This window comes from Grammomys surdaster, unplaced genomic scaffold (genome assembly GCF_004785775.1).
Source record: "Grammomys surdaster isolate TR1022 unplaced genomic scaffold, NIH_TR_1.0 354, whole genome shotgun sequence".
In the NCBI taxonomy this organism is placed as follows: Eukaryota; Metazoa; Chordata; class Mammalia; order Rodentia; family Muridae; genus Grammomys; species Grammomys surdaster.
The window spans coordinates 481,104-501,757 of NW_021604773.1; the positions used below are offsets into that span (position 1 = coordinate 481,104).

Consider the following 20,654-nt stretch of genomic DNA (forward strand, 5'->3'; position numbering starts at 1 on the left):
GAGAGAGAGAGAGAGAGAGAGAGACCCCACTGACGTCGTACAGATCCTCTGCTCCCCGGCCCTGTCCCCTACCTTTTGTAAAAGGGACATCCTCCCAGCCGCGACTCACTCCCAGCAGGTGTTTTTTTTTGCACCCGCTTACGTGCACAGCCAGGGGCGTTGTTTTTAGCTCCCATCCTGGCTCTGGCGCCCTTCTAACTATGGCTTTCCAAAGTCTTCCATCCCCCCCTCCATTGGTTACCACTGAGCACATCCCGGAGGCATAGCCAAGTAGCGTGGCCTGGTGGCTGCTTCCTGTAATCCCACCTACTCAGGAAGGGAGAAAGTTCAAAGCCAGCCTGGGCAAACTAGTGAGTGATACTCTGCTTCAGAAATAAAGAGCCTTTGAGGTGGCTCGGAGGATAACGGTGCTTGCTACCAAAACGGATGAACTGAGTTCGATCCCCAGGACCCCTCATAGTAAAAGACAGCGTCTAATCTCACATAGTGCTAACTTCCACATGTGCTGCACACACAAGTCTCTCTCTCTCTCTCTCTCTCTCTCACACACACACACACACACACACACACACACACACACACACACACGTTAAAGGGGGCTTAGTAGTTAAGAGAACTCTTGCAGAAAACCAGAGCCAGATTCCCAGGTGACGACTGCCTGTAACTCCAGTTCCAGGGATCCAACTCCCTCTGGTATCTGCCAGCACATACACAGTCAAATAGTTTTTTAGTTTTATCTGGGTTTTTGGTTTTTTAAAGTTTAGGGGAGGCTGATGTGCCTCCATCGGTGGAGCGCTTGCCTAGGAGGGACGCCGAGCCTTAAGATCTGAGGGTCAAGGTCACCCTCACATACATTTTCAGTTCCAGGACAGCCTGAGCTACATGAGATGGGCTGCAAAAAGATTTTCTTTCTCTATTTTTTCTTTTGGTTGTGCAAGACAGGGTTTACTCTGTGTAATCCTGGCTGTCCTGGAGCTCAGAGGTTTTCCCCTTCCCCCACTTCCCCACTACCCCCAACCAAGTGCTGGGTTAAAGGTTCCCCCTCAGCGGGGCTTTTTTTTTTTTTTTTTTCCTTTTTAGCACCTGCCTGGAAGCCACCAGTGAGTGACAAAAGGTGTAGCTTAGCAGGAGACATTGTCTAGCATTATTCTTTTTCCCTCTTTTGTAAGAGAGGCCCATCTCTGGCTTAACCCATATGCTGTTGTCTCCAGAGTGAACACCCAGGGCTCTGTGCTCCCCCTAATACGCTGACTAAGTATAATGATAGTGAGCTCACAGGGTGGCATCCACCACCTCGCCCAGCTGCAAGGAGGAGGAGGAGGGCTCAGGAGGCCTGGGCTAGCTCTGGGCATGTACTTCGATGGGGTCATTAGCCTGACAGCTTTGAAGTGGATTGCATTCTTCTTCACAACCAAGAGGGTGAGCTGGGTAAATCTGCTTGGCCATGTAACCAGTGGAGGGACCAAATAAAAGCCCCTTCTCCCCTTTTCTCCTCTCTCTCTCTCTCTCTCTCTCTCTCTCTCTCTCTTTCTTTCTTCATTTCTTTCTTTCAACACTGGCTGTCCTAGAACTCACTCTGTAGATCACCATGCTAGCTAGCCCTGCCTCTGCCTCCCAAATTCTAGGATTAAGGATGTAAGCTACCACGCCCAGATTTCTTTCTTTTCTTTTCCTTTTCTCTTCTCTTCTTTAAGTTGGCTCTTAATAACTTGTTCACACTGGCTTTGAACTCACTCTGTAGCCCAGGCAGGCTTTGAACTTTCTGTCTTCCTGCCTCAGCCTCCTGAGCCACTAGGATTACAGGCCTGTGCCATCACAGAGGGAATCTAGATGCTAAATCACACTTTTTCTCTGCCACCGGGGAGAGAACAAGGTTTTCCTGAAGCCAGCATTGCCAAGAGACACCTTCTCTCAGCCTTGCTGGGACGGTGGCATGCTGTTCTCAGCTCTCCTCTGAGAGCTCTCTGAGAATTGCTAAGGCTGCGGGGCCATTTCGTGCTCCCTCCCATATCCCAACAGCCTTTTGTTTGGTTGGTTGGTTTGGTTTTTCCAGATAGGAGCCTGTGTACTAGCACAAATTTAGTGAGGGGTGCTAGGATTCGGAGTGCGAGCCACCCTGCCAATCTCTCACCTTGAATGGGCTGCATTTCAGCCCACCCCTTAGAGCCCTTGTGATTTGTAAGGTGATTGTGCTAGGCTCTATGCTGTGGGGGTTCTGCTCCTGCCCCTTCCCACATATCCTGGGAGAGTGTGCCCTGGTGAGTGAGGGGCTGAAAGATGGCTAGTCACAGGGTTGCACTCAGTCTGGGGACCGATCTCGAACCCACACCTTTTGCTCACTCACTCAGTGTCTGCCGGGCCAAGCTAATTCCCACCTCTTTCTCTCCCCAGAGACAAGAAGAGCAGCATCGACACCGACCCTCGCCCTGGAGGGTCGTGTACAATCTCTTCATGGGACTCCTCCCCTTACCCAGGGATCCTGGAACCCCAGAAATGGAGCCCAACTAGGTGCCTACACCCGCCCGGGGGACGTCGGAGACTTGTGGGGCAGGACCCTCTCCGCCTTCTGACACCCTGGCCAGCGCGGGGGACTTTTTCTGCACCATGTAGCATACTGGACTGCCAGCCTTGCTTGTCCCAGGGGCAGGCAAGGGAAGCCACTCGAGCCCGGGCAGCCTGGGTGCACTGATGGAGATACGGACTTGGGGGACCCTGGCCTCCCGAAAGCCAGGGAAGGGAGGGCTGAAGGACTCATGGTGACCGAGGGGGTGGGGACCGAGCCGCCCGCCTCTGCCGCCCACCACCATCTCAGGAAAGGCTGCTGGTGCTGGCTGCCCGTTCCAGCTGCAGGGGGGACTCTGGGGGTGTCCCCAGTGCGCCTTCACTTTGGGCCTGGCCTCAGGCCCCTGGTGCTTCCCCCCCTCCTCCTGAGGAGGGGGCCTGTGAAGAGCATATGAGCCAAACCTGACCACTAGCCTCCTGGAGCCAGAGAATGGGGGGCATGTGAAGGCCTTCTCAACCCAGTGCCCAGCCATCTTCCCTGAGCCGCCGGCGGGCGGTGACTGATGCCTGCCTCACCTTCATCTGGGGGTGTCCAGGAGGGGTCCAGACTGTGAATCCTGTTCTCTGCCCGGGACCACCCCCCCTCAATTCCCATCCATCCCATTGCATAGGTTTAGAGAGAGCACGTGTGACCACTGGCATTCATTTGGGGGGTGGGAGATATTGGCGGAAGCCACCCCAGCCTTAGTCCCCAGGGCAAAGCGCTGGGGAGGAAGATGGGGAGTCAGGGAGGGGGGAAGTCTCAGAAGAGGGAGGAGTCTGGGAGCGGGGAGGGACGGCCCAGCCTGTAAAATACTGTACATGCACTGCTGTAGATATACCGGAATGAATTTTCTGTACATGTTTGGTTAATTTTTTTTGTACATGATTTTTGTATGTTTCCTTTTCAATAAAATCCGATTGAACAGTGGACACTCTTTGTTAGCCGCACTAGGGGCAGGGCATCTGGCACGACCCGTGAGGACAGGAAAGAAATTGGGACTTGTGGACTCTTTTTTTTGGGGGGGGGGGTTCGAGACAGGGTTTCCAGGGTTTCTCTGTGTAGCCCTGGCTGTCCTGGAACTCACTCTGTAGACCAGGCCAGCCTCAAACTCAGAAATCCGCCTGCCTCTGCCTCCCAAGTGCTGGGATTAAAGCTGTGTGCCACCACCGCCCAGCAGGACTTGGGGACTCTTAAGGGACACTCATACTAAAAGGCAAGCTAGAGGCTGGTCTGCTGGCACAGGCCTATCATAGCTTCTTAGAAGGCCAGAGCAACTAAGTGAGACCCAGTCTCAAATAATGGGGAGGGGACAGCTGGAGAGATGGCTCAGCAGTTAAGAGCACGGGCTGTTTTTCAAGAGGATCTGCATTCAGTTCCCAGCACCGAAATGGCAGCTCACAATCTATAACTCAAGTTCCAGGAGATCTGAGACCGTCTTCTGGCCTCTGTGGGTACTAGGCATGTGTGTGATGCCCATTACACACAGACAAAACAAAACAAAAAACACAAATGTGCACATAAAATAAGTAAATGGTCTGGAGAGAGGACTCAGCAGTTAAGAGCACTGGCTGCTCTTCCAGAGGTCTCTGAGTTCAACTCCCAGCAACCAGATGGTGGCTCACAACCATCTGTAATGGGATCTGATGAATGTCTGCAGGCCAGAAGAGGGCATACATAGTTGTGAGAAGCCTGCGTGCAAGCATTTGTGCAGATACAACCCTCATATACAATTAATTAATTAATTAATTAAACAAAATAATTTTTAAAAAGTAGTGGAAAGACTGGGAATATTGCTCAATGAGCCCCTGCCTAGAATCCACCAGTGAGGGGCTGGGGGCGTGGCTCAGTGGTAGAGCCCCTGCCTAGAATCCCCCAGTGAGGGGCTGGGGGCGTGGCTCAGTGGTAGAGCCCTTGCCTAGTAGGATCTGGAGGTGTGGCTCAACAGAGCACAAGGCCCTGGGTTCAATTACTTATACCAAGAGAGAAAAAGGAAGGCAGTTTGGGAGAAGCAGACAAGTTGTAGCTACACAGAGCTGGCAGCCACTGCTGTAGTCTTAAGAGAACAAGCAAACAGAGGGTCTAATACTTTACGGGTATTTATTCCATCAGGTATGAACAGTGTAATTAAGCTTGAGGTTCACTGTAGGAATGAATGAATAGCTTATAATTTAGAAGCCACTGTTTCAGGACCTTGAGTTACAGATTGTGAGCTCTGTCCTGGATGACGTGGGATCTAGCCTGGCCCGGTGATCAGCCTCAGGTTGCCTCTGTGGCTGGAAGGGCACCTTGAGCTAAGATCAAAATGAGACATTCCTTGTACCATTGTCGTAAGGCCAAGCACACAGCCAGCTCTTGATGAAGAGCACAGCCTCAGAGCCCCCTTGCATTATTTTGAGAAAGAAGAGTTTTCCCTACTCACTTCCTGAGAATTTAATTGGTCCAATGCTGTCCTTGAACCTTCTCATGCACCAGCTTTGTAATGACTCTAGAAAGAGGCAGATATGTAATGTCTCCTTTCCTGGTGGCCAATGAGAGTAAAGGCAATTCAGGGGAGACAGGTCATCTAGAGAGCTGCGGGCATATGGGAGAGGAATCTGATGAAGCCATCTCCACTGCCCTCCTGAGCATTTCCGTTAGAAGAAAGTGTATGTGTTCAAGAATTCAAGTGTACTGTGCATACAACGGCTCACAAAAGTGCCAAGTCTGGGGCATGACATGGTAGCATTTAATCCCAGCCCTCGGGAGCCAGAGGCAGGTAGATCTTTGTGAGTTGGAGTGCAGCCTGGTCTACAGAACAAGTTCCAGGACAGCCATGGCTACATAGAGCAACTTTGGGGAGGGGGAAAGTACCAAGTCTGATCTAGTTATAAATAGAAACAATACAATTGGCTTCATTGTTTCTGGACAGTACAACCAGTCTAAAAATGTTCTAAGGTAGGGCCGGCCGGCCGGCGAGATGGATGGTAAAGAGGCTTGCCACCAGGTGTGAGAACCTGAGTTCAGAGTCCAGACCCGTATTACCCAAGGCGAGAACTGTTCTCTGTGGAGTTGTCCTCTGACCTCCACACAAAGCATTGTGCCTTTAAAACTATTGTTTCTTTTGATATTTTTAATATCTTTAATAAGATTTAACCGATTAATTTTCATAAGTATTGTATGGGCCAGATTGCAAGCACGTGTCTGAAAGTCCAGTACTTGGGAAATGGGGGGGGGCAGGAGGATCAGGGGTCCAGGGTCAGTCCAGGGATCAGTGAGACCCTTATATTAGGTACTTCCTTGTTGCTGCCACCAAATAACAAAAAGTGTTGTTGTCATGTTGTGGTCAGGGACTGGAGAGATGGCCAGGTGCCTAACAGTACTTGTTTTTGGAGAGGACTTAGGTTCAGTTCCCAGCACCTACAGAGAAGCTGAGAACCGTCTGTAACTGCAGTTCCAGGGGATCTGACGCCCTCTTCTGGCTTCTCTGTGCACTGGACACACATGGTACCTAGACAAACCTGTAGTGGGCAAGACATGAAGACACACAAATTTATTTATTTTTTTTAGATTTATTTATTTTATGTGTGTGAGTACATTGTCACTGTCTTCAGACACAAGAAGACAGCATCGGATTCCCAGGTGGTTGTGAGCCACCATGTGGTTGCTGGGAATTGAACTCAGGCAGGTCCTCTGGAAGAGCAGTCAGTGCTCTTAACCACTGAGCCATCTCTCCAGCCCCCGCCCCCCAAATGATTCTTTTAAAAAAGGAAAAGAAAGCCAGGCAGTGGTGGTGCATGCCTTTAATCCTAGCACTTGGGAGGCAGAGGCAGGTGGATTTCTGAGTTCGAGGCCAGCCTGGTCTACAGAGTGAGTTCCAGGACAGCCAGGGCTACACAGAGAAACCCTGTCTCAAAAAACCCAAAAAAAAAAAAAAAAAAAAAAAAAGGAAAAGAAAGAAAGAAAAAAGAAGAAGAAGAAGCAACTTAAAGGTAGAAGGTGTATTCTGGCTCACAGTTGGAAGGGACGGTCCATCACGGGAGTAAAACCTGGCATCAGGAACCTGAGGCGGCTGGTCACACTGTACCCACAGTCGGCAAGCAGAGACAGGTGACCATTCCTGTTCATGCTTTCTTCTTTTTGTCTGGAATCCTGGCCCACGGAATGGCGCTGCCCAAACTTATGACAGGTCAGTCTTCCCCTCTACCCCCTCAACGAACTCAATCTAGAGACTCAGAAGTTTGTCTCTGAGAGACTGCAAGGGCCCTCCTGTCAAAGATGACGCTCACAGTAAATTACCGCAGTGTCTCAGAGAAAATCAGTTCTCAGCCAGAAATGCTGAGGCCAGCCTGGGCTCTAGGCAGTGAGATGCCGTTTCCAAACAATGGCCGATGTAACACCACAGTCCACCTTCATCCCGTCCCCTCCCTCTTCAGCCTCAAACACTGCCATTGGATCTTCTGCTGGCATCAAATCCCGTTGTCTCACAAGGTCTACTGCACTGTCTCAGGGATATCTCCTTTTTCCTTTTTGTTATTTTGAGACAGGGTTTCTCTGTGTAGCTCTGGCTGTCTTGCAACACTCTATAGACCAGGCTGGCCTTGAACTCACAAATTTGGATCCACCTGCCTCTGCCTCCTGATTACTGGGATTAAAGGCATGCGCTGCTGCAGCCTGGTTTATAGCTTATTCCTGAATTTATTTATTTATTTATTTATTTTGGTTGTTGTTGTTTTTGTTTGTTTTTGTTTTTTTAGTTTTAGTTTTTCAAGACAGGGTTTCTCTGTGTAGCCCTGGCTGTCCTGGAATTGACTCTGTAGACCAGGCTGGCCTCAAACTCAGAAATCTACCTACCTCTGCCTCCCAAGTGCTGGGATTAAAGGTGTGCACCACCGCCCAGCTTTGAATTTTTTTTTTTTTTTTTTTTTTTGGTTTTTCGAGACAGGGTTTCTTTGTCCTGGAACTCACTCTGTAGACCAGGTTGGCCTCGAACTCAGAAATCCGCCTGCCTCTGCCTCCCAAGTGAATTTTCTTTAATTAGATATTTTATTTATTTACATTTCAGATGTGAATTTTTTTTAAAAAAAAGAAAATATATGTAGCTTTAGCCAGAGCTGGTGAGATAGAGGGCAAAGTCTTTTCTTCTGTCTTCCACTAACTCATTTACATTTTGCTTTGTGTGCTGGTGACTGTGCAGGGATGAGGGCCCCTCTTGAATACCATCTTCCTGCTTTGAGACAGGATTTCCACCAGGCTACTCCTCCCCACACCCCTAACTTCCACCCCCACCACGGTGCTCTGGGTATCTGCCCTTGTCTTCAATCCTCATTACTAGGGTTACAGGCACAGGCAGCCACACCCAGCCTTTCACACGGGATCCATGGCTTGAGTTTTACCCACAGAGCCAACTTCTTGGTCCTATTTATGTTTTATGGGGCTAGAGATAGAACCCAAGGGCCTTATAGATGGTAGGCAAGTACTAAATCATTAAGCTACACCCCAACTCTTCCTTCAGCATTTTAAGTAGTTTTACAGACTCTTGCCCTCTCTTTTTTTCTTTTGAGACAAGTTTCACTCAGCTCAAGTTGGCCTCGAACTCCTGATCTTCCTGTTTCACCTCCTAAGTATTGGCAATTGATCCCAGGGCTTCATGCCTGCAAGCCACACGCCAGTCTCTCACCTCACTGTCTGGAGGGTAATGTCCGTCCTGGTGGCTGGCTGGGACAGCCCTGGACATTTGATTGAGTGTCTGGCTTGCTCACACCTCTCGCAGTACAAAAGCAGAAAGCTCAGGCTAGAAGCAGGGAATAGGGACCCAGGCCTGATCCCTCAGAGCACCCTGCCCACTAACACAAGGTGTCAGCCACACTTTCACAATGCCCCAGACAGTGCCACCAGCTACAGAGCAAAGGTTCACAGCCAGAAACCTGTGGAGAATTCATTCAAACCAATACCTATGCATGTATTGTGTATGCACGTGCACACTATACACAAAGGAGCATGTGTGCACACACGCATACACACACATGCATACATACATGTTTACACACATGCCAATTTGGGATATGATTTCCCTCTGGAGTCCGGACTGGCCTTTGACTCATTATATCCACACTAACCTCCATATTCTTTTCTTTCCTTTTTTTTGTCTTTGTTTTTTTTGTTTGTTTTGTTTTGTTTTGTTTTTTCGAGACAGGGTTTCTCCGTGTAGCCCTGGCTGTCCTGGAACTCACTCTGTAGACCAGGCTGGCCTCGAACTCAGAAATCCACCTGCCTCTGCCTCCCAAGTGCTGGGATTAAAGGCGTGCGCCACCACTGCCCAGCAGGGTTTCTTAACATAGCCCTGGAACTCATTTTTTAGACTAGGCTGATCTTGGATTTAGAGATTGACCTGCCTCTGCCTTCTGAGTGCTGGAATGAAAAGTGTGCTCCACCACCCCTCAGTCCTCCATTTTCTGCCTCAGTCTGAGTACTAGGTTCATAGGTTTGAGCCAACACATTTGCCTCTTAGTTAGCTTTATAATTTGAGTGTTTTGTGAGTGGCAAAGATGACTCAGGCAGTAAAGTTCTGTTCTATACATGAGGCCTTGTGTACCATAGTTCAGACCTTTAGATGGTTTCTCACAACATATTATGAAGTTCTTTTACACACTGTGTATGCTTCATGTATATATTTGTGTGTATAAGTGTGAATGTCTGTGTGCATGTATGCATGTGTGCAAGTGTCTGTGTATATCTGTGTATGTGTCTACATGTCCACGTACCTGTGTTTGTCTGTATGTATATGTATGCATGTGTGTATCTTTGTGTGTCTGTTTCTGTGTATGTCTATGTGTGCTTGTACCTGTATCTGTGTGCATGTACATATACATGTATGTATGTTTGCGTGTCTATCTATCTATCTATCTATCTATCTATCTATCTATCTATCTATCTGTCTGTCTGTCTGTCTGTGTGTGTGTGTGTGTGTGTGTGTGTGTGTGTGTGTGTGTGTGTGTGTAGGCCAAAGAACAACTTGTGGGATTCAGGTTTTGTATTCTACCACATGGGTCCTAGGGAACAAACTCTAGTCACCAAGCTCCTGAATCTGCTGAGTCAACTTGCTCAACTTTTTTATACTTTTTTGGGGCTGCAAAATTTCTGTGTCTTTTTCTTTCTTTCCTTCTCTCTTCCTTTCTTTCTTTCTTTCTTCCTTCCTTTCTTTCTTTCAACGATTCCTTTATTTTATGTATATGAGTCCACAATTGCTCTCTTCAGACACATCAGAAGAGGGCATCGGATCCCATTACAGATGGTTGTGAGCCACCATGTGGTTGCTGGGAACTGAACTCAGGACCTCTGGGAAGAGCAGTGAGTGCTCTTAACCTCTGAGCCATCTCTCCAGCCTTCTTACTGTGTTTTCAATTCAATGATTCTCACCTCCATTATATTAGGAGTACATTTTCCAGCCCTAGAATATTCATTTGGTTCTTTTATACCGTGTATTGCTGATTCTAGCTATACCAGGAACATGTTAATTTTACAATAGTTTTTAAGAGTCTCATGTACCCTGGGCTTACATTCAACTTGCTATTTAGTGGAGATCTGCCTATCTCTGCCTCTGCCCAGTCTACTTTTCCTATGTTAAAGATTTGTTTTTATTCTGTATGTATATTTGATCCCCCCCCCATATGTGTGTATACTATACTGTATGCTTGGGGCCTGCAGAGGATAGAAGAGGGTATCAGATAGATCCCTTTGAGTTACCCCTGTTTGTGAGCCACTGTGTGGGTGCTGGGGACCTGAAAACAGGTCCTCAGCAAGGTGGTACTCTGAGCCACTGAGCTGTGTCTCCAGCCTCCATATTTCCTTCTTTTCACAGACCCAAACACTAACAGTAGAAAATGTCCTGCCTGCATCAAAGATGCAGGGATACTTACAGCCAGAAGGATGCTGTGCAACCCCAACGGGCTCCTAGAAAAATAAGCCCAAGAGAAAAGGAAGCAGCAGCAGCCACCATGGCCTCTGCCCAAGGGACGCAGGAACTAAGTGGCCCCACAGCTTCCCAGGAAGAGGCTCAGCACCTCTGCTCTGCTCATGGCCCCATCCTGCCATGGCTGCTTTGGAGAAAGATGGGCTTTTGTCTACAAGTTTATTTCCTTCTTAAAAATTATCACAGTGTGTAGGGGGCAGGGGCGGGGGCCTAGTATCAGGTGGTTATGGTGCATCCCTTTAATTCCAGCAGTAGAGAGGCAGAGGGGAAGGCAGATTTCTGAGTTCGAGGCCAGCCTGGCCTACAGATTGAATTTCAGGAAGGTCAGGGCTAAACAGAGAAACACTGTTTCTGACAAACAAAAAACAAACTAAATATCACAGATGGCTCAGCAGCTAAGAGTACTTATTGCTCTGGTGGAAGGCTCTGGTGGAGGACTGGAGTTCAGATGCCAGCACCTACATGGTGGCTCACAAAGATATGTAACTCCAAAGTCTAGAGGAACTGTGCCCCACCCTGGCCTTAGAGGGCACCAGGTAAGAATGTGGTGCATAGAAACCCATACATGCAGGCATACCATCTATACACATAAAATTAAAACATAAATTCACCTAAGTGGGACCAGTGAGATGGCTCAGTGGGTGATCCCTGGAACCCACATAGCATTCCTGAAACCTCTGACCCCAACAAGCACTCCTTGGTGCCTGGTGTAGGGACCCAGCTCACCAGGCTTGGCAGCACATAACTTTAGCTGTTGGGCCATTTTGTTGGCCCTAACACACATTTTTTTTCCTTGTTTTTTGTCCAGGAACTCACTCTATAGGTCAAGCTGGCCTTGAATTCAGACACCCACTTGCCTCTGCCTCCTGAGTGCTGGAATTAAAGGCATGTACCAGCACCGATTGACTTTTTAACATATTATTCTTAAACACAAGCTGCATAAAGGAGGTTAAAAAAAAACCTCACTTGCCCACGGTGGTCATACATCTACATAGCTGAGTATGGGTGGAACTTGGCCATCTGGAAAGCTTCCCTCTCAAGACTTATGAGGGTGACCTCGGGGCAGGGGAAAGTGGATATAGCCAACACATCCAAAAAGCATCTCACGTTTCTCTCCAAAATCCCGAGTTCAGCCATGAGGGCAGCTGTTAGGATTATGAGTCTAACAGGCTGCCAGGCCGCCTGATGCACTGAGCATTTTTTTTCTTGTTTATTCTTTGAGATGAGTTCTCACTGTTTAGCTCACGCTGAGTTTGAACTCATGATCCTCCTGGCCCAGGAACAGCTGGGAATATAGGCACATACTGCTACCATATTGAGCTTAGACACAGAGGAGAGGCCTTTGAAGACAGCAGAGGGAGCTTGTGGAATGACTCAGTGAACTGTTTAGGCCAAGAGACCTTGACCTGAGTTGACTCTCAGAACCTACAAGGTGAAAGGTTCTATCTGCCACCCTTGCTATTAGGTACTGCCCAGATGATGGTGGGTCTTCCCATGTCAAATGAGTTAAGAACCCTCACAAGTGTAACCCAGTTGCTTGGGTTTCAGTTAATTCCAGATGTGGTCAAGTTGACAACCAATCCTATCTTATGTTTAATCTTCAAATGAAAATAACTGGTCAGGTCATAATTGTGTAAGTCTAACATGATACATGTATTCCCCAGAGCAAATGCAAAAGCACTATAAATGTTATAGGTTTTTGTTTGTTGTTGATAAGGGACTGACCATGTAGCCCTGGCTGTCCTGGAACTCACTACGCAGACCAGGCTGACATCAAACTCAAGACATCCACCTGTCTCTGCCTCCAGAGTGGGATTTAAGGTGTGGGTCACCATGCCCAGCACCATTATAAATCTTAAGTTTGTTCTCCGACCTCAGCATGAGAATGGTATGTGCACCTACACACTTAACAACCATACTCAGTAAAATGCATTAAACATTTTTTTAAAAAGTAATTGCTTTATTAATTTTGGTTTGAGACAAAGTCTATGTAGTCCTAGCTGTCCTGGATTTCATGATTGTCCTGCTTCCAATTCCTGCATGCTGAAGTACAGGCACAGGCTATCTTGTCCAGCTGTGTTTGTCTTTTGTGTAACCCACTCTTCAGCATACTTTGAGAAGAGTGGACTGGAGACACTGTGCCTCTGGGCAGCTCAACCCCTGTGCCCTGGTCCCACGACTCCTCTGAGGATCAGTTCTGTCCCAAGAGAGTTGTGTACCTTCCAGAGGTTCTAGAAGCCATCACTTCACTGACTTTTCCAGACACTTAAGGATATCCCCAGCGGTAGGGTACTTGCAATCTGGAGATGTGTGGAATTTAAAAGCTCAGTGACTGCTTGCCTGCAGCTGGCAGCTTCCAGATTCCTCACAGGCCCTCTTGGTGACTCAGTCTGTGATCCAGAGGTACCAGCTGGAAAGTTTGTTTCATGTAGGTTCAGGAGTATCTGCTCCCCCTTGTGACCAAGACTTTACATTACAACCACAAAGGTGTCTTTTCTTTTGCCTTTCATACCCCACAAAATCCACAGGACTGCAGACCCCAGTGCTGCAGCTGTACTAATGGTGCCCAGAAAGGGACTCCTCTACAACACGGTTCCTCCGCACCTGGGATGGATATTCGGGGACATGGCTGGAACTGTTTTGCACCAATGAGAGCACAGAGGGCTAATAACAGCAGCTAATAGTACTGCAGGGAAAGCCCCATCTTATAGCCAGGAGTCTGCTCTCCACATCCCCAACTGGCTGCACAGCAGGGGCTAGCTTTGAACTTGTGACCTTACTGTCTCAGCCTCCTAGGTGCTGAAATGACAGGAGTCATTTCATGGTTAAGCTGGGCTCTCTGGCTCACCCACCTGACTTCAGCCTATCAACACTGAGAGTGGCCACTACATAGCCGAGACCCTCTGCACACACACAAGGAGCCTAAGCATCTATGTGTCCTGTCTGCAGTCCAACTGCTATATTGTCAAAAGGACAAAGGAAGCAAGACAGCAGGAACCTCCGAAGCATAAGAGGGTGTGAAATTTTTCAGGTATCAGGAAAATAGGGGACCAGACACCCACCCACAAGATTCTAAAACAGAGGCGACAAGCAAGCTTGAGAGAAACACACTTTATTATCCTTCTCCATCCAACAACCAAGGGAATCTACACACTAGACAAGCTGCCTCTATACTCCTAGAAGAAGACCAGACCATTCAGCCCTTCCCTGGGGGACCTGGGCGACCAATATGAGGAACTGGGAGACACAGTGCCCCACCCTAACTCTGGAATACATCTTTTATTGTATTTTGAGAAAAGTTCTTGGTATATATGTAGACCAGCTTGGCCTTGAAATTTACAGCAATCCTCCTGCCCTGGCATCCCAGTTTCTAAGATTACAAGCCTGAATAACGGCCCCTAGCATTAAATCTACCTTTTAGAAAGAAACTGCTTGGGCTGAAAAGATGGCTCAGCCATTGAAGATTAGGTGCACAGGCTCACAACCAAAGGACATGACAACTGGGTGACAGTCTCTCCCTTCCAACACCCAGGCTTCCAGCTGGAGGAAGGGTCAACAACAGAGGGCTGTTCCCAGTTCTCCATTGGGTTTCAGAGGCTCTGGGCCACCAATTCCCACTGATGTCCTGCTCCCCTGTTGACCTATAGAAGAAAGTTAAGTCCAAAAAGTGACAAGTAACTCTGACATCATGAAGTATGACGCCCTTACTGGGCGTTGCCGGTCCCCAGTGACAGCACAAGGGAGCAATGCCAGAGGGGTGCCAAGTGATTATCAACTCAGGAGCCGGCAGGTCCCTGACAGCTTCGAGCACAAGAAAAGGCAGGGTGAAGTCTGCCCTTCTTGCTCTAGAAAAATGATCCAGACACGCCTTCGTAGAGAGGGTAGGTGGCCTTGTACACACCTCAGGCTCACTGGGGACCAAGGCACTCCACAATTCCACTCCCCTTCATGCCATCGAAGAAGAAGAAGTTGTTGTGAGGAGGGTCCCTCTGAGACAGGGCCTGGAGAGAGAAGAGGGTTCAGCTTCAGTATGGACACACAGTAGAACAACAAACTGACGGGCCTTCTAAAGTGGACCAGGGAAAAAATAAAATGAAAATTACAAAGGAAGGGCCAAGAGCACTCTGGGTAAAAGCTTCTGCTTAAGCTGGAAGGTGGTGGCTCAGGTCTTTAATCCTAGGATTTAGGAGGCAGAGCAGGGGGATCTCTATGAGTTCCAGGCTAGCTTGGCCTATAGAGTAACCATGCCTAGAAAAATACCATTTAAACCAAACCAAACCAAACCAAACCAAACCAAACCAAACCAAACCAAACCAACCAACCAAACAAACAAACAAAGAAAGAAAAAAGCAAGAAGCCTAACACAACTATGGCCAAGCTTAAACAGGCTTTCACCAAGGTTAGGAGTTAAATAAGTTGAGTTTAATCCTTGGAATGGCATTCAGATCTCTGTAAATTCAAGGCCAACATAGTGCAGGTGGGACTTTGTCACAAACCAACCAACCATATATAATTGGTTTAGGACAGTGCTCCTCAACTGGGACCGGCTCACCTGTGCTCCAGGGGTCACCAGCACCTGCAGGAACCCCTTGCCATCCCTTTCTTGTCCCTCCCCAGGGTACATTTCTCAGTCCCAGGAGCTGTTGCCATCAACGGGAGGGAGCACTGTCTAATGGTGCCATAGAGACAACACCCCCAGAGCCTCCAAGCCAAAGTGGACACGACCAGTATTCTTTTCCTTCATGGCTATGCTGACTAGGCTGGTCCTGGTCTCTTGGGTTCCCTGGATCAGTGCTCCAGCCTCCCGAGCAGCTGCAACTGCAGGTGTCAGTTCAGCTCATGTTTTAATACGGGGCCTGCTATGGCTGCTGCTCTCACTATTCCTCTACCCCATGGACAGGAACCCATGGACCACAGCGATGACTGAGGCCTAAAGCCTGCCAGGACAGTGAGTGACCAGAGGAGGGGAGGAGGGAGGGAGGGAGGGAGAGAGGGAAAGAAGAAGGGGAGAAGAGAAGGAAGGAGGGGAGGACGGAGGGAGGGAGGGAGAGAAAGAGGGAGGGAGAAAAGGAAGGAGGGAGGGAGGGAGGGAGGGAGGGGAAAAAGCTGATCAGCAGGACTTTCACACACTCCCTCTAAGTGCTCCCAAGTACTTTTAATAGGTGCTCAGAGAGAGGGCCTCAGATGCAGGCCCTCCTGCCAGCTGGCTGTAGTGTGCTAAGCAGAGGGAGTGGAGGGATGAAGGGACAGGGCAGAGGGTGAACATGGGGCAAAAGGTAAAGTGTTTCCCGAGCAAGATGGGGTACGAGATTCCAAACACACCCAGCAACCAAGAATGTAGAGTGCTCTGGCTGTCTGGGGTAAACAGAAACAAGACGCTGAGCAACAGCTGTACCCAGCAGGCAGGAAGGAGGGGGCAGCAGTAAGACAGGGATGTGTAGAAGCCACCATCAACAATCCCTCCAGGCCACCTGCCCCAACCTCCACTCTCCCACCCCCCCACCCCCAGTGCAAGCAGTGCCATGCCAGTCTCTGCAGTGGTGTTGTTTGGCAACATCTGCAGGCTATCATCTGTGGAGCCTTTAGGTTCTCCTGCTTCTCCACCCCTTGATGTCTAGAGTGTAAAAGTGGGGGACACGTGGGCAAGTGAGTTTAGCGCCGAGAGCCAATCAGCAGAGGGGAGAAGATGATGGCAAAGCTACAGGACTCAGGCTGAACCTCTACACGCAACAAGACCCCAGGTCGAGCCGCAAGAACTGGTGTCTCTATACACTGCCCTCCTTGGTCTGAACGTGCAGAGATGTGGAAGTCAGCCAGCCAGACATGTCTCTGTCCACAACAAACATGATTACAGACAGTTCTGCAGGAAGAGCTGTCATGGTGGCTCATGCTTGTATTCCCAAGCACTCAGGAAGCTGAGAGTTCAAGGCTAGCCTGGGTTATATATTAAGATCCTGTCTCAAAACAAAACTAAAGTTTCTATGGACTGAATGCAGGATCCTTGAGCATGCTAAACAAACACTTTAGCACTGAGCTACACCATAGCTCTGCATAAGACAAATTTAAGAAAGTTAGGCAAATAGTTAATCTCTAAAGGAAATAAAATCTCCCTGTCTCAATCCCCCCCCCCCCAAAAAAGGAAATAAAATCTACTTCAAAGTTTGCACAGTTTTAGCAAACTAAATATTCTAGAAGGGCTACATAGTTCCTTGACCTAGTCTTCTTTTAAGTCATTAACTGTCCATACCAGGAGGTCACAAGTCACTGTAGAGCCACTCATGTGGCTGCTGGCAGATCATGTATCCTATAGACACTCAAACCTCCTCTGCACGTATTCGCAGCACGCAGAATGAACAGGGCCCCTGACATCACTCTGAAGGGGGTTGGGAGCACAGGCGATGGAGTCTCTTTTCTGTGTTTTCTTTTCCTCTTAGATGGAAATCTCGATCTACTCACACAATTGGAAGAGCAGACAAAGTGACAACTATAGGAACCATTCAAGGCCACTAGCTGGCTGGCCCATGCGGGCCTTGGTACAGAGCCAGGGCATGCAAGGCTGAGAGGCAAGAGAACAAGTAGGTCTCGGGCAGCCCCTGGCTCTGTTAATGTGCAGTCAGGGCACTGAGGTCAGTGGCCAGCTCCACGATGACTTTACCTTCACAATTTCCTGTGCCAAGATCCCGCCAACCACAGCACACACTGGGGCCATCTCCGAGAAGCAGTACCTAGAAGACAGGAAAAAAATTTATTTATATATGGGGTGGGAATCAGCCAGGGGCTGTCCTGGATAAAAGTCCTAGTCAGAGGGCAGTGCTAGAGCTGATACTTTAACTTTGCAAAGCATGAATTCCTTCACATGATTCTTTTTCTTTCTTTCTTTCTTCTTCTTCTTTTTTTTTTAAAGTTCAAGGAAAGACTATATCTGTGCTTCCTAAAAATAAGGTCCTACAAACACCAGATGTGTGAGTGGCCCCAGCACATTCTCCTAATTCTCCTCTCAGCACACGGGCAGTGGGTTCCTCTGTATGCTATTCCCAGAACCACAGACCAACAGGCTGTGTTACATGCTAGGAGAAAGTAAATATGGGTACAGTACAAAGTCTGCACGACCCTCACAGGCAGCAGCTCCTTCCTTCTGGGCCTGGCTGACGTGCTCAGAGGACAAATCTCAGGACACTGCCAACAGGCCTCCAGTAACCCTCCTCAGGTGCAAAACACAGGCTCCTCAAAGAAGCTGTCAGACTAGTTCCTAGCTCTCAACACAGAAGGGTCAGTTAGAGGAGCAAACTAGGATACCAGGCCACCCTGATCCTCTCACATGGATACACATGCCTTCTAGACATTCTTAAAGGTGTAACAGACACACACACACACAGACACACACAGACTAATGTAAACCCAATTACCAACATCCATTCTTTGATCTGGTAAACCAATGGTAGGTGTTTAAACTTTTCATGGAACTACACATCAACTATCTATCTTGGTACTGAGCTTCTGATGTCTCTCTCTGTCTCTGTCTCTCTCTGTCTCTGTCTCTCTCTCTTTTTTGGTTTTTCGAGACAGGGTTTCTCTGTGTAGCCTTGGCTGGCCTCGAACTCAGAAATCCGCCTCTCTGCCTCCCAAGTGCTGGGATTAAAGGCGTGGAGCCACCACGCCAGGCCTGATGTCTCTTAAAATGACACATGTTGGCACGTTGGTGATGCACTGTATACTTTGTGATGTAATGTATACATTGCAGAGGGGCCTGCTGCATACTAAAGACCTCCAATGCACATGGCAGGTAGAACATAACAAAGTAAGCCTCTATGACCAGGTGTGGCAACAATCTTCCTTTTATCACAAAACAAAACAGAAACAAGACTATCTAGCTCAAGCCAGCACCATCCTGAATCCTACTGCTTCAGCCTCTGGAGAGCTAGAGATGCAAAGCCAGTACTATTTCCAGCTTGTTTGTTTGTTTGTTTGTTTTCTGTTTTGCTGGAACTGAAGGTGCTCTGCCCTATCACACTCTATTGGCCCTCTTTTTTACTTTTTAAGACAGGATCTAAGTTGTCCAACCTGACCTTGAACTTGTGATCTTTCTGCCTTCACCTTCTGAGCAACTGACATCATAGGAAGCACTACCACATCCAGATATTTAAACAAACCAACCAACCAACCAACAACTACTCACACACCTACATTCTACATGTTAACATTCCATAGTACTTTAATTTTTTTGCCTCCTCAAAAAGTTTACTGATACCCTTGCTCCCCAATTTAACTGGTCAATAAAAGGCTAGAGCCTGTGATTAGGCAGTGGAGGGAAAGAGGTGCGAGCTGAGGGTGGAGTGAGGGGGCTGCAGGTCCAGAGAGAAGAAAGGCGGCGGGGGTCGAGGAGGTGCCATGAGAGGAGACAGACCAGGAGTACGTGGCGAGGAGAAAGAGCAAGCAACGAGGGACTTTATAGCTGGAAAAAGAACTGAGAATATCCCTAAACCTGTCCAAGCTAGGCTTACAGCTTGTAAATAAAATACCTGAACTGTGTGTCTTTTATGGGGGCTTGCTAGAATAATAAATTCACTTTACATTTGAGCCCTTTAAGTCAGTCTCCAGAACAAAAACACACAAACAAACAAAACAAAGCAAAACAAAAAATAAATCCAAAATAACAAAAGCAAAGACAACAACACAAATCTCAGAAAGCTCACTAAGGACATCACGGGTAGGTAAGAGGTTGAAATGGTTTCTCTAGAGTCCTGGTTAGCCTTGAACTCACGGCAACTCTTGTCCCTCTGCTTCAGAAGTGATGCTGAGTGATACATGCCGAGATGTCTGATACTAAGGAAAGGACTACACGATTCCACTTAAATGAGGGGCTCAAAATACAGTGCACTAGAGTCACCAGGAGTCACCGGGAGGAACAGAGTAGGGAGTCAACTGTGATGACTGTGCAGCAGCAAAAGACAATCAATGCCTCGGTGTAACATACTTAGAAAGGACTCAGATGGGACTTGAAAGCACTTATTAATAAGTGTGCTAGATGGTTAAAATGGGGTTAAGAGCACTTGTTGTGACAGAGGACCTAGGTTCAATTCCCAGCACCACAAATTGGCTCACAACCACCTGTTATGCCAAGTCCCAGGGCATCTGACACCCTATTAGGGCCTGTGTGCTCCTGCATGCATACGGCACAGACATATACACAGCCAAAGCATACATACATACTAAAGTAAATACAAGTAAAGGAAAAAAAAAGACTAATTTAAAACACAGGTTATTGTGAGGTTCAGGCAAATAACGCAGTGGGCTATCCTGAGTTCCATCCCAGGAGCCTGGGTAAAGGTAAGGAGAAAACTGACCCTGCAGGTATCCTCTGACTTCCACATCATCACATACTACCACACTCGAAATAAAGTGATAAAATGGTGAAACCAGGAGGACGTTATTACTAATTTTCTTTACTCACTTCCATCTCTATTTAGTATGTGTGAGCAGGCCGAAGCAGAGCTGAGGTCAGATTACATCCTGCAGGAGGCTGTGTTTTGGCCTTGAGTTGACAGAACTGGTGGCAAACATTCTACCCACGAGCTATCTTCCCAGTCCCCTAAGATGGCTACTTTTGTCATGCATGGCTTATTATAAATTTGTTTTGAGATAGGATCACCTCTAACACAGGCTAGCTTTAAATACACTGTATAGTAGAAGATGGCCTGCACTCTTTATCCTTCTGCCTTTATCCCCTCGACTGCTAAATTTAAAACTATAATGTCATTTTACACATGAAGCTACGAGTATCTATGAAGGCTGAGACAGTAAAGACAGCTAACAAAGTGAAGGTTAGTTAATAGCTACACATCCAGGTCGTGCAATACCCTGACATACAAGTAACATGGTTCTGTCTAGTATAGAGTATATGGTCATAGTTCCAAGAGGCAACTGAAGAACGTCCACTGTGATAAACAGCAGAAATACAAATATATATAAATATACATCTACCCATCCACCCATCTATCAGTATCTGTGAGCTCAGACCTAAAAATGTTAGCAGTGCTGAAACAGGTCACCGCTTCTCATCATCAGAAAAGCAGTAAGGCTCTTTGTTCAAGGAGAGAGCACTCAGAACAAGAAGGTGAAAGCACAGGCCATCATCAGATGAAGACGGACAGAGGCTCAAGC

The 20,654-nt window shown here is 47.8% G+C and overlaps 2 protein-coding genes across 3 annotated transcripts in view; one reads left to right on the forward strand and one right to left on the reverse strand.

Moving 5' to 3' along the window:
• Bbc3 (BCL2 binding component 3) overlaps nucleotides 1–3,474 on the forward strand; it is an 8,278-nt gene extending 4,804 nt beyond the window's left edge. The window contains exon 4 of the mRNA XM_028779537.1: nucleotides 2,392–3,474. Coding sequence (XP_028635370.1) covers nucleotides 2,392–2,508 — 117 coding nt within the window. The 3' untranslated portion in view covers nucleotides 2,509–3,474. The remainder of the gene's footprint in view (nucleotides 1–2,391) is intronic.
• Nucleotides 3,475–13,589: 10,115 nt separating this feature from the next.
• The window catches only part of Sae1 (SUMO1 activating enzyme subunit 1), a 57,265-nt gene continuing 50,200 nt past the window's right edge, over nucleotides 13,590–20,654 (reverse strand). The window contains exons 8-9 of one of the 2 annotated variants that reach the window (XM_028779555.1): nucleotides 17,149–17,218; nucleotides 13,590–14,494 (exon numbers count right to left, since the gene is read on the reverse strand). In XM_028779555.1, the coding sequence (XP_028635388.1) occupies nucleotides 14,402–14,494; nucleotides 17,149–17,218 (163 nt within the window). In that variant the 3' untranslated portion in view covers nucleotides 13,590–14,401. Of the gene's footprint in view, nucleotides 14,495–17,148; nucleotides 17,219–20,654 lie in introns of those variants that run through there. The other variant, XM_028779556.1, reaches the window with a different exon arrangement.